Genomic DNA, 13,851 nt, shown 5'->3' with positions numbered 1-13,851 from the left:
TGTCGTTGTTAACTGGTATTTAAAGAAAGATAATATTGTTCTCATTAAGAAACTCAACTTTAATAGAAGCATTTAAAAATCCTAAGTAGACAACTATTCCATTTACATGATAAGCTTGTTTTAATAATCTCTATTTTCATATAGTAAATTCTTAGCCAACCTCATTATACAGTAAAATACCATCTCTATGAGTCATCCATGGGAACTCATCAAGTCAGATTACTCACCATAAATATAAAAGACAGAGGCCCATCCAATGTACTGTACCAACACCCCAGCCAGAGGCATGGCAATCACCGCCCCTGCATAGGAACCTAGAAAAAGAAAACACAGAGGAAACTTGACAACGGCCACACAGGCCCCTCCAACCCATCTAGAGTTCCTGTTGTAAAGATGAAGATGAATCAAACTGAAGGAGAGCCAAATGCCTCCGTGCAGAGGGACGAACTCCCAGCATGTCTTAAAATAGGGCTTCCAGGAGAGAAAGGTCACTGGATGCCCTTTAACTTTATCCAGGTACCATGGAGGGATGGGACAAAGATTACTCAGGCACAGCAATTTCAAATCACATGAAAGAATAGGACAAAAAGATGAGGAAAAATCTAAGAGAAATGGGAAAAATTCAACCAGGTACAATGTTAGGGGCTGAAGATAGCAAACAACGGAATAAATGATCTGCCTTTCAGAGCTCACAGTTCAGAAGAATTATCACCTCAGTCTTTAAATGAGGGACTTCAAACTATTAAGAAATCATACTTTTCAGAATCTTGATTTCCCTTAAAAAATCAGGAAACAATTCTATTCTAGGGTGGCAGAATGAATGGGAAGGCTGCTCTCTCCACCTACCTCCAGAATGGGCCCATTTTTAAGTGTATTTCTTTGTAAAAACACTTAGCCTTGTAAATACTTACTTACATGTGGATATTTAACTTGTCTAGACAAGATCACGAAGGCTAGAGGCAGTGGCCTGGTCTCCACCATCCCCTACAACTCTGTGATAATCTGCTATAGAAACACGAGCCCTAAAAACTCCCAATCTGTATTAACTCTATCAAAAAAAATTACTACCTGAAATTCTCTCTGGGCTGGGAATGAAAAAAATTCTTGGTCAGAAAAAGTGAGTAGCAGCAGGAAATTCTGTATTGCAGACTCCAGTGCTAAGGAGACCTTCAGGAAATGGGAGTTTGGGGATCTTCCAGAGAAAGAGATGAAATCCCATCTTTCCAAGCTGGGCCTGACTCGCCATGAAAGGCCCATCCTGGAATCTCAAATCTGAACCTCATGACACCTGAAAGAGCCTCTCAGTCACTCAGAATCATTATCCTCAGATAGAAGATGGGGATGACATCTCTATCTCACAGAGATGTTTTGAGAATCAAATATGTCTGTGAAGATGTTTTGTAAGCTGTAATTAGTGCCATACAAACCCCAACAATCACATGACTGTAATGTACAGAATGACAATGCATTTTTCTTTCAGCCTCAGACTTCCTCAAACCAGTAAGACAAGCATTCCAAGGCATATTGTTTAGAAAGAGCTACAGGCCTGACTCTGCTGTGGGTGTGGAGAAGGTGGTCTTCTCTGGGCCAAATTTCCTAGAAGTGAGAGGTAGGGGAATGCCCGGGGCAGGGAGGGTCCAGGGATAACTCCCCCACCTAAGATGCACTGGGTGCTTTTTGTGTGCTCACTACTATGTTGAGGATTCCAGAGCCATGATTTTAGTTAACCCTTTTTTCAACCTCTTCGTGGTGGTACCAATATCATCCTCATTTATAGGAGAAATCAAGGCTGGGGGAGGGGAGATAAATTGCATGAGGTCACACTGACAGGAACCAAGTCTGTAGGAAATTCAGAGCCTTTATCCATAACTATTTAATAATTTGGTTCTGCCTCCTCCATTCCAAAACGGCCCGTTAATTCTTCATAGTAGGAAACATTCTCTCACTGAGGAAATTTTATACTTGAAACTGTCCTTCCCTGTCTAGTAGACAAACTCTCCCTCATCCTTCCAGGCACGGCTGAGTGTAATCTCCTGTCACACCCACAGCCCCTGAACATACATCAGTGGGGCGTGCCACCCAGACTGCCCTGGGGGAGCTCTCTGCACCTTGATCCCTCCCTCCGTGGGCAGACAGTGGAGGACAGAGGAGCCCTCCAATGCTTGTTGAATGGCGTGAGGAGGGGGAGTATCCATTAGGAGTGGACGCATCCCCAGGTCTGTCCTCACTAGCTGGGAAAACTTACTTGATCGGATATTTCCTAATGTCCCTGCCAACTCCAACATTTTTTTGTGTAAGAACAGATTAACCCCAGGGGCGCCTGGGTGGCACAGCGGTTAAGCGTCTGCCTTCGGCTCAGGGCGTGATCCTGGCATTATGGGATCGAGCCCCACATCAGGCTCTTCCGCTATGAGCCTGCTTCTTCCTCTCCCACTCCCCCAGCTTGTGTTCCTCTCTCGCTGGCTGTCTCTATCTCTGTCGAATAAATAAATAAAATCTTTAAAAAAAAAAAAAAAAGAACAGATTAACCCCAAATATGGGTTTCCTTCTAATGACATTTTTCCTTGGCTGTTCTTTCAAATCAAGGCCACACCTTAGCTGGGAAAAGTAATAAAGCCTATGACTCTGATCAGGTAACGTTCCTTGAGAGTCAGCCATTTTTTAAACCAGCCCTTGAAGGGTTATAAAGACACTAAGAATGGGCACGGCAGCTAGTCATTCTCGCTTTGCTGGCAAATCAAAATGCAAAGCCTTATAAATAAACCATCCAAAGAAAATAAGATCATGGATCTGACAGTTCGTAAGGTTGGAATCTTATATTCTTCTAGAGTTGGCGCAAGGCCAGTAGTGGAGGTGGAGATGATCTTGAACTACAAACGAGAGGACAGAATGGTTTCTAAGGACAAGAGGGGCTAAAGATTCAAAGACATCTCAACTGAGCAGGCAGTTCCAAGCTAGGCGTAAAATAGGCACATCAGTGAATACGTCACACCAAAGTCCCAGGGATTCTATATTATTATAATAATTATTATCATTATTATGCAAGGAGGTAAAGAGAAAGAGCAAGGGAGAAAGAAACTAAAATATTCACAGAAATTAAGAGGAAGCTTTATCTCTCCCTTTCGCTAAGAAATACATGTTGGTTTTTCCTAGGAAAGACATACTAGCTTAAAATACCAGGCAGAGCTAAATTCTGATCCTAATTTTGCCCAGTCCCCATTGTGACTTTCATGGCCTTAAGGCACTTTTATCTTCTTGGGCCCCTTCCCCCATAAAAAAACTATTGGAAAATATATTTTACAACTGTGTTGATGGGGTCAGCATGCACTGTCCTTGTTAAATTATTGTTTGGTATCTAGGTACACCCTTCAAACACTGATTATTCTGGAGATACATAGAAGCCCAGTCCCACAGAGTAAGACAATTTTAACAAGGTGAATTTTGGTGACCTAGGAATTAAAGTCACTTCACTACTTAAGGACCATTAATATACTTTCAGGTAAGATGGATGGCCTCCATTTTCATCTGGAATATAATGGCAAAAATTAATCAAAAATCTATATGACAATATGTACATAGTAGTGTGTAGTGAGGAAAGTTCTGAATTAAGAATCAGGTGGTCTAGGGCCACCTGGGTGGCTCAGTCAGTTAAGCATCTGTCTTCAGCTCAGGTCATGATCCCAGCGTCCTGGGATCAAGGCCCTCATGGGACTCCCTGCTCAGCGGGGAGTCTCCTTCTCCTTCTGCCCCTGCTCTCTCTCTCTAATAAATAAAGGAAAAAAAAAAAAAGAATCAGGTGGTCTACCTTCTGTTCCATGCCTATTGTGACCTTGGACCGTGATTTCCATTCAATAAAACTCAACTTTAAACTTTAGTTTCAGTTTCTCTGTCTATAAAAAGAAGAGAAGCAAAAGGCTTCGTGATTCTCTCTCTTCTGCTTTTGACCTCGGCAAATGTCATTTGTTGGCTAATTCAACCACCACTTCCAACCCTTGCTTTCTGACCTTTCTCTACTAACGGTGCTGTGAAAGTTAGCGCTTGGTTTCCTAGCTGCTTCTGCAGTTGGTAAAGCATCTGACACAATTAGGGCCAAGGAAATATGTGGAAGCCTGCTAAGGAGTTTCTGGAAAGCTTTTGCTTTGCTGATAAAAGGAACAGATGTGGTTAGGACAACCATTTCCACTTCTTCCTGCCTGGAATGTGGGCTTGATGCCTGGAGCTGTAACAGCCATCTTGTGAACCTGAGGAACAAGCGTGAGAGTAAAGAGCTATCACTTCTAGGACAGTGGAACAGAAAGTCAGAACATGCTCAGGCCCTGATGGATCACTGAGCAGTAAAACCAACATCAGCAATCACTCACCTTTGGACTTCTGTTACATGAAAAGAATAAATCCTACATAGTAGGGTCTTCACTTAAAGACAAAGCATTTTTAAGTAAAACTTATGATTCTAATAACTTACCACAAAAAGAGGTTGTGGCCAGTCGGCTTCTCTCCAAAGGTGGTGCCCACTTACTCCACATTCCATGGCAGGCTGGGTAGGTCACACCCTGGCAAAACAGTTGAAAATAGATTATTTGATTTGACTCCAGTTTCTGTTTGTGTTTAAAACATGGATCCTGCTTCTTTAAGAGAGGCTACAAGATAAAAACCCAACTCATAAATACGAAGTAGCCTGTGTCAGCTATTTAAACTCACAGTACAGATGCTGCAATTTGAATATCAGTTCCAGTGTAAGGATGGTGAGGAATGGGGAAGGGGTCTTTATATTTCATATTATTATAGAATATTGGTATAGAAAGGGATTTCTGCAATCAGCTGACCCTTCCCCTCATTTCCAGATACAGAACCTGAGGCTAAAAGCCATTAAGTGACTACATTCTAGTCTTTATGGCTGTTAATAGCATTTTTTTCCACCCACCAGTATTTTCCAAAGTCCAGTATATGTCCCTCTAGAGGAATGAGAGTTGGATTTGAGTTGCTACAACAAATGACATTTTTTTTATCATAATTGGTGCATATATACTCTAATAGGCCTTAGAAAACAATGTAACTGACACATGAATCCCATGATTTCAAAGATATTGTTGCTTACAATGAGATTCGTGTGTGTGTGTGTGTGTGTGTGTGTGTGTGTGTGTTTAATGAATTGATCTAGGGAAAAACTGTAGGTAAATTACAGTACAAATTGTACATGGACATGACAGAAGTGCTGGAGGTTAGAGGTGAATGACTGAGCTTGGGAAACACTGCCCTACATCGGGGCTTGGGAAATTATGGCCTGATTTAGCTCACTATCTGTTTTTGTACTGCTCTTGAGGAAGGACTGGTTTTTACATTTTTTTCCTAGACTCACATTTTTATTTTCTTCTTAAGTTTTTTTTTTTAATTCTAGTATAGTTAATATAGAGTGTTATATTAGTTTCAGGTGTACAATGTAGTGATTTGACAATTCTCTGAGTTAAATCTCTGTGTAACACTACACCCTGGACATTTACAGATTTATTAATAAATCCATTTAAATTGCTTTAGTAGAAAGGGCCACTGCTATGTGAACTATAGGATTCGGGCTTCAGTTTCATTGTTTATTAAATGACGGGGTTTGGATTAGATTATCTCTAAGAACATTCTTGGCTCATGTGAAATTCTGCACTCTATGAAATGGTACTTTATTGTGTATACGCTTGTAATCACACAGGCATTCTAATTAAAGTATTCATAATTGTAGGTAAAACCAGAGAGTGGGAAATAGCAGGACAAAGTGGAAGATCAGAAAACTAAGTGTAAAGCAGGTTTTCTTCAGAAGCTGGATTATCTAAAGGACCACACTGTATCTAGCAGTAGCAAAAAACATTAAGGAAAGAATCTCCTACCTCCACCAGACCTTGCAAGATTCTGACGCACATGACACAGCCATAATGCACTCTGGCCGCAGAAGGGATGAACATGTTCAAGGCTGATGTTAAGAAGATGGCAGCTCCAAAGACCCTGAGGGACCAAAACACTGTGTTAGGGGGCGGGCCCACCTGTGGATGTGGCACTTCAGTTAAACATCAGGAATGAACCTCAACTTTCATGGACAAACCACCATGGAAATTAATAAAAAGAGAAATAGATGTTGTGTTAGGGTCTGGTGTATCCCAAGCTAGACTGTTGGCCGGTTTTGAATCCTCAGCCCGTCCCTGGACCAATTACAAGCAGGTTGTTGGCAATACAGGAATGTCCTTCCTGAATGAGGTCCCAAAGCTAGAGACTGACCAACGTGAGGTGAGCTTGCTGGAGATGCACCATTCTGCTTGGTTCTACCCAACTGACTCATTCGATTACCACATGACATCAGCGCATTTGGATTATGTCTCCCGCTTCACAATTCTGCTGTCACTTTACCAGAAGGCCATACTATCTGAAAGGAGGCTGTGTCCTGGGACTAGCCAAGCATAAAACCAACTGTGTACCTGTCCGAGCCCCCAGCTCGCTCCCCAGTGCCCCATGCCTTCTCCTCTCTGCCTGGACCAGAGTGTTCTGGGAAAAGAGAGCAGGCAGCATTTTCTTCTTCTCTCACACTTTAATGATGCTTCAGCCCTTTCAACATGATGGGAAACATTATGTGTGATTTTCTTTTATGGCAGAAGTGTAAGCAGTACACCCAGAGACCAGGTGAGCCAGTATTTTATCACTTTTGAAAAAAATACAATAGGTAAGTGATAATAAATGAAGGATACAAATTAGACAAGAACGTAAGTAAGTAAAGTCATGCTTGTATATATTTGGATCTTATGGTATTGACTTTCAAACTTAACCCATCAAAACAAAATATATTTTATATTGCAACTCAATACATAATCACACACTCAAATGTAACCAAGTTTCAAAAACCAATACTAAAGTGTGCAATGAATTAAGATATTTTCTATTTTATTTTATTCTATTTGATTATCCTCTCTTTTTTTAATAAAATTCTCATTGGTAAGTCACTATGTTGATTCCATTACCATCTGATGAGTTGTGTTTTGGAGTTCGAGAAACACTGCTCTATAAAATGTATGGTTCATGAAATCCATACGTATACAGTGACACGGGACATACAACTGGAAGGAAACCAAAGACATTTGGTACACTCCTTTTCTGCCACATATACATCCTACGTATCTTCCAAGTGGCCACCTTCTTCTGCTTGAATGCCTCTAGTGACAGAGAACTCCACTGCTCCTTGAGGCAGCTCATTGTCTTGGATACTTCTAATTGCTCAAACACCTACTGTAGAATTTCAAGGGCATTAAAGACATCTTACAATCTAGAGGCAAACCCCTACTACTCACATGACAAAATCTGTATGATACTGGACTGTATTAATATGCACATAGAATGTCACTTGTCAAAGGAAACTCAAACATAATCTAAACCACACTTTATTTCACAGATGAAGAAACAGACCCAGAGAAGGAAAAAAAAAGTGACTCAGTAGAGGTCACCAAGTAAGTTATTTAGGGTCCAGGAACTATTTCTTCTGATTCAGACTCAATTGCTCTTTTTTACCACATAATCACTAAAAGAATTGCAAGAGAAATTAAGTTAGGCAAAAAAGTAAATAAAAAGAGACTTTTAAGAACAGAATCATATCAATATCTGGGAATCACATCTATTGGAACGACTCTGGTCTTTCATTCTGCATCTCTAAATTGAGAGCGAACTATGAAGATTTTATAAAAATATGAAATCGTGTTATGATCTGTACCACATTCATGTTATTTCAGTTCTCCTTACCTGTTAGCAGCAAACTTATTTGAAATGAAACCACCTGGAATTTGTGTCACAATATAACCCCAGAAAAAAGATCCATGGATGAGGCCCACTGTCTCTGGATCCCAGTTAAACTGTGCTGTCTGAAATGAAAAATCAGATATAGTTGTGTTTGTAAGAAAACACTTGACCACCATTTTTCACTGATGACCCTACATAACAACCCCACAAGGTCCTTCGTTCCTTCCTTTACTCAACAAATATTTATGGAGGGCTTCTTGTATGCTTGGGATATAGCAACAAAAACAACAAAGTCCCTGCTGTCGTTGAGCTTGCCTTCTAGTGAGAGCAAGGAGAGATTATGTACAAACTTAAATACATACATATGTATGCACTATGTATTATATAATACATACATATGTATGCATGTATTAAACATAAAGATATGTATTTAATAATGATACAACTCTTAAGCCATTGAAAATGTGATTGTCCAAACCTAGACCCCCTTTCCTCCCTCTCTTAGCAAAGCAATTCATTCTGTTCAGACTCCTTGCAAATGTTCCTTCCTCTGAGGAAGCTCTCCAACTCCCTTTTGAAGTGGTCACTTTTTCCTGTACTTGTCCCACAGGCCTCTGTCCTTAACAGTCATGGCCCCTGCCTGGTGCTGTTCTCAAACTAGCCATTCACATGTCCGTTTCCCACACTGGTGGAAAGCAACCCTAAGGTGGCAGCCATGTCCCTTTGACTTTATAGCCTGAGTACCTAAAATAAATTTCTGAAACATAGAAGGTGCAAGTATATATTTGCCAAATGAATGAACACATGAATGGCTTTGTAAAGGACTGGGCCACCTGGCTGGCTCAGTCCCTAGTACACGCAACTCTTGATCTCAGGGTTATAAGCTCAAGCCCCACGTTGGGTATAGCGATTCTGCTTGAATTCCTCTATCAGCAGAGAACTCAACCCTGAGGCAGCTCATTCTGCCTTGGATACTTCTAATTGCTCAAACATCTACTATAGAATTTCAAGGGCATTAAAGACATCTTGGAATCTAGAGACAAGCCCCTACTACTCACATGGCAAAACCCATATGGTACTGGACTATATTAACATAGTCCGTTAAAAATAAGTCCATATTACCATAGTCCATTAAAAATAAAATCTCTTAAAAAAAAAACAAAAATTATATCAAAATGGAAGGTTGTTCCTGTTATGTAGGAAGGGTTCTTAATTATCAACATATTGTGCCTTATCAACTTTTGTCAGTTTATTTTGCCATCAGAAGTTGTTACATATTTATTTGCTCATTTATTCAACATTCACCTAGTGCTTCCTGTGTGCCAGGTCAGGTGCTAGACAATGCAAATGCTTACTCAAACAAGAATTACCTTTGTGTTCTAGGAGATCACAGTCCATGTAACATTGGCCTGTCCTCTATACCACATTTCCCATTTTACCAATTAGGAAACTGAAGTTTAAGAGTAAAATGAAACTGGGGTGCCTGGCTGGCTCAATTGGTAGAACATGCGATTCTTGATTTCAGGGTCATGAGTTCAAGGCCCAGGTTAGGTAGAGATAACTCAAAAAAAAAAAAAAAGAGTAAAATGAAACTAACAATCATTCATTCAAATCGGCTCACCAAATTTTTATTTTGTGCTACTATGTGCCATATATTGTTCTAGGCACTGGGGAACAACAGTAATTGCTGCCTTCACAAAGATGCTGCCTTCACAAAGGGACAGCAGATAGTCAACACGTACAGACTGTGTTAGATAGTGATCAGGGATAAGGAGAAAAAATAAAGCAGGGAAGGGGTCAGGAAGTGCTGGATAGGAGTGAGGTAGAATGCAATTTTAGAGAAGGAAGTCTTCATTGAGGAGGTGATTTTTGAGTAAAGACCTAAAGAAAAGAAGGAAACAAATCTTGCTGTTCATTATCTGAGAGAACTTTCAAGCAGAGAAATAGCAAGTGTAAAGGCCCTGAGGTTGGAGGAACAGCAAGATGTCAGGATAGCTGGAAAGTAATGAGTGAAGGACACGAGAATAGGAGTTAAAGTAAGAGAGGTTCAAATGTCACCAGGGACCTTGGCTTTTACTCAGAGAGGCAGAAACTGTTGGAAGCTTGGAGCAAAAGAGGGACATAATTTTGTTAAGGCACTGTCCATATATTTCCTCCCTTAATTCGTATAACACCTAGAGGTAATTATTGATTCTTCTTTTGTAGATGAGGAAAATAAGGCTTAGAGAGATTAATTTACTTGCCCAAGGTCATACATCTAGTTACAAGGAGAGCCAAGATCAAGATCTCATATCAGCTTGACCCAAAAAACTACATTCTTTGCACTGCTTATAGAAATTTGACTTTCTTACTAAGAAAGAGAAACTAGACACCTTCGCCTTGAGTCACAGAATGACCCAAGGAACCAAAGATCCAAGGCAGAGGGATCCACTTCATCCCAAGGTTAATTACCGATCACAATGTACCTTGCTCATACTTTTTTCTCTGAGGGGATGGTGCTTCCAGGTATTCTCTGAAAGAGATGATACAGGACAAAGAGCACTTGGGCCTGCTGAGAACTGACCTTCATCATCACTTGAGGGTCATTACAATCATAATGGCCCCATGCAGATGCCATTACTATAGGCCAACCACTGGGTCAGGTACTGTGTTGGGTGAAGAATGGCCCCCAAAAGATTTATACACACAGTCTTTGGAGTCTCTGAATGCTGCTTTATTTGGGAAAAGGGTTTTGTCGATGTGATAAAATCAAGGATCTTGAGATGAGTTATCCTGCATTATCTGGCTGGGCCCTAAATCCAATGACAAGTGTTCTTGTAAGAGAAAAGCAGAGAGAGATTTGGGACAGAAGAGGAGAAGGCACACAGAGAGGAGAAGCTCATGTGAAGACAGAGATAGAGATTGGGGTTATGCTGCCACAAGCCAAGGAACACTGGGAGCCACCAAAGCTGGAAAAGGCAAGGAAGGATTCTTCTGTAGAGCCTTCAGGGTGGCCCTACTGAAACTATCTCAAGTTTCTGGTCTCCACAACTGTGCGAGAATAAATTTCAGTTTTTTTAAGCCATCATATTTGAGGGAATTAGTTAACACACCCTTAGGAAACTAATATAGATACTTAATATATTAGCACCAAATTATCTCCTTTGATCTGCAAAGCAGGCCTTTTATTCCCATTTTACAATAAGGGCAACGAGGGTCAGCAAAGAATTGCTAGAAATGCTGGTTCCTGCTTCCCTGGTCGCGTTTCCTTCAGAAAAAATTCCCCACCCTCACCCTAGGTCTCTCCCCTGCTGACTAGACATCTGGCCAATCAGGCTTTCTCTGTCTCTGTCTCTCTCTGTCTTTCTCTCTCTCCAACCTGAACCCAGATATTGTACTTAGACAGGACTGAACACTTGAACTGAAACAAGTCCCCTTTTAGTCAGCTCCCGAGCAAGACACTTCAGCTTTGGAGGGCAATGAGAAGGAAAGAAAACAGTCCGTGGAGAGACCTGGGACAGTGGAGCATACTCAGAGAGAAGCAGATGAGGGACCGTGGGAAGCAAGGAAGCTGGAGACCTTAGCTAAGGATTTCCTACTCCCCAGGAGGGCCAGCTCCACTCTGCCCTTCCTGGCAGAGCCTCTGTTTATGCCTTGGAAAGAATTAGGTAAAGACTCCTTTTCCACCCCTCATGGAGTACAGCCAGGATTTCAGTCCCACCGCAGGCTGGGCTCCCACTGCCCAGGGCACAGACTGCACAAATATACACATCAGACCTGCGTTCTGTCCTTCACTCTCATGAGATCCCCTGTAGCCCCACCATAATTCCCTTTTTAACTTGACCTGGGTTCACTGCATTTCTCTTCCTTGCAACCAGCAATCCCTGACCAGGATGTAAGGACAACTTGTTCAAGGTCCCAGAGCCAATAAACAAAAGGAGTCAAGTGTGAAACCAGGTCTGGCCAATTCAAAAGCCCATCCTCTTAACTGGACAAGACTCGTGATTCATGGGAAGGAGTTTGGACTTTTCCTGAAGGTAAAAGGAGATCATCGCAAAGGTTCTTAAACATCAGTCATTTATTGCTTGCCATATGCCAGATGATGTTCTAAATGATTCACGAGTTTTAAAATTTATAATTATTAAACTAAAAATGAGTATTCAGACATCAGCTAAAACTACTCTGTATACCGCTAGTAGAGTATATGCCAAATATATTTAAGGCCTACATATTCATACTGCTTACTTCTCTCCCTCTTTGGAAAAGGAGGATTTCAAAATATCTCAGTGAAAACTATCTAGATTCCCCCCGTAAAATGAAAAGCCAAATAAACAAAAATACCAGTCATTCAGAGACTTAATACACAATTAGTGAAATCTTTGTCATCAGGTTGAACACGATCAGCTGATAGGTAAGCTTTGTTCTATTTGAGTAAGAGAGAAGTGGCCTGCTGTAAATTGGAGTTGTCCTGGAGCTTCTGAAATGCTCCCAAACTCCTATTTTTGAGACCAGAAGAAATGATGCAAAGCATATTTTGAATCTCAATCAGTTTCTCTAAGACTCCAAAGGGAAACCACAGAAACTGGAGAGCACACACGAGCACTGTTCCTTAGGTTTATCAAAATGTCTTTTCCATATGCCTCCAAGCAGACTCTGTTGACTTAGGCCTATCTTTCCAGGCAACAAACAAATGCAAACCAGCATCTCATTTTGATCTGGGCCTTGGCAGACAAGTTTTAATTAGCTGGCCCCACTCACAAAAGGCTGGGAGAATGCATGTGATACACATCTGAAACCTCACTAATATACATCATTCTTTATTTAAAAAATGCATGGCTTGTCCCATCACACCTCTCCTGCCCTCCTTCCCCACCAAAAAATAAACAACTAGCATATCCCTTTAGAACAAATTCAGCTGCGGCATCAAAAAGAGGCTAGAAGACTCTCCATTGTGCTCTTTTCATCTGTCAGAATAATCTCTTTGCTAAAGGGGAAAAAAAAAAAAAAAAAAAGCCTGCAGGGGCCAACTAAAGACTCCTTTTTAATGGATCAAAATCAAATTTTCCCAAACCAGTGCTGGGCAGGAACTGTTCCAGGTTAACGCTAATAGATGTGGCATGAAAGAAAGTGTTCTACAATAAAGTCTGGGAAATAATGCATACCACAGCCCCTTCTTGGAGATTCTCACAGGACACAGCACAATAAAAGCTCCCATTTCCTACAACACCTTCCTAGCACAGCCTACAGAACAGTGATGGGCCAAACACCAGCTTGAGAAACTCTGATGTGAATGTGTCTCCACACATGGGCAGGGACCGGAGGACCACTAGAGACACTGTGCAATCCACATGTTCCTCCACACGAGTCATTCCTGTGCGTGTGTTCGATGCAATGAAACTGTATCCACGGGGCGTCCACTGGGCGTACGTTTTCAGTTTTTTCCCCATAGCCTCCGTACTTCTCTAGGCCTACCATGTAAGAAACAAGCCAGATTTTATCTTCCCAGTGATTCATAAAAACAATGCTTTTTCTTTTATTTAAATTCAATTAGCCAGCATATAGTACAACATTAGTTTTTGATGTAATGTTCAATGATTCATTAGTTGCGTATAACACCCAGTGCTCATCTTACCACGTGCCCTCCTCAATGCTTTCAAGTCACCATCAGAGTATGCTTGCTTAGGACCACAACAGCCTTTGAACTGAGGCTCCTGCCTCCACTTGCTTCAATCCCAATCCCCTGGGAGACCACTGGCTTGATAGCGATCATTCTGGAACAGATTTGATCATACGGCCACTCTGCACAAAGCCCACCCAGGGCTCCCGACATGGTTTACCAGGCTTTACCTGGCCTAACCCCTATTTACCCTGGTGTCTCCTCTTGATGTTCATTCATGCTCTACTCTCTTACAGGGGTTCTCAGCCTGGAGTCCAAGGATGGGATCCTGTGGATCTGTGAACTTTGATGGGGAAAACCATCATTTTTATTTTCACTAACCGCTAGCTGAAATTTAGCATTTCCTCTGATTTTGAATGTAGGCAACAAACTACGGTAATATTATCAGTACCTGTGGTTCCACCACTCGTGGAAATTATAAATCTGTTCATATG

At 41.3% G+C, this 13,851-nt stretch overlaps 1 protein-coding gene across 2 annotated transcripts in view; it reads right to left on the bottom strand.

The window, feature by feature from the left end:
- SLC17A8 (solute carrier family 17 member 8) overlaps window positions 1-13,851 on the bottom strand; it is a 54,513-nt gene that overhangs the window by 16,792 nt on the left and 23,870 nt on the right. For both annotated transcript variants that reach the window (XM_002928487.4, XM_034644374.1), the window contains exons 5-8: window positions 7,765-7,883; window positions 5,874-5,988; window positions 4,463-4,550; window positions 228-314 (exon numbers count right to left, since the gene is read on the bottom strand). In XM_002928487.4, coding sequence (XP_002928533.2) covers window positions 228-314; window positions 4,463-4,550; window positions 5,874-5,988; window positions 7,765-7,883 — 409 coding nt within the window. The remainder of the gene's footprint in view (window positions 1-227; window positions 315-4,462; window positions 4,551-5,873; window positions 5,989-7,764; window positions 7,884-13,851) is intronic.

Source organism: Ailuropoda melanoleuca, chromosome 15 (genome assembly GCF_002007445.2).
Source record: "Ailuropoda melanoleuca isolate Jingjing chromosome 15, ASM200744v2, whole genome shotgun sequence".
NCBI lineage: Eukaryota > Metazoa > Chordata > Mammalia > Carnivora > Ursidae > Ailuropoda > Ailuropoda melanoleuca.
The sequence above is the reverse complement of the archived record's forward strand: the minus strand, read 5'-3'. Positions and strand labels throughout refer to the sequence as shown.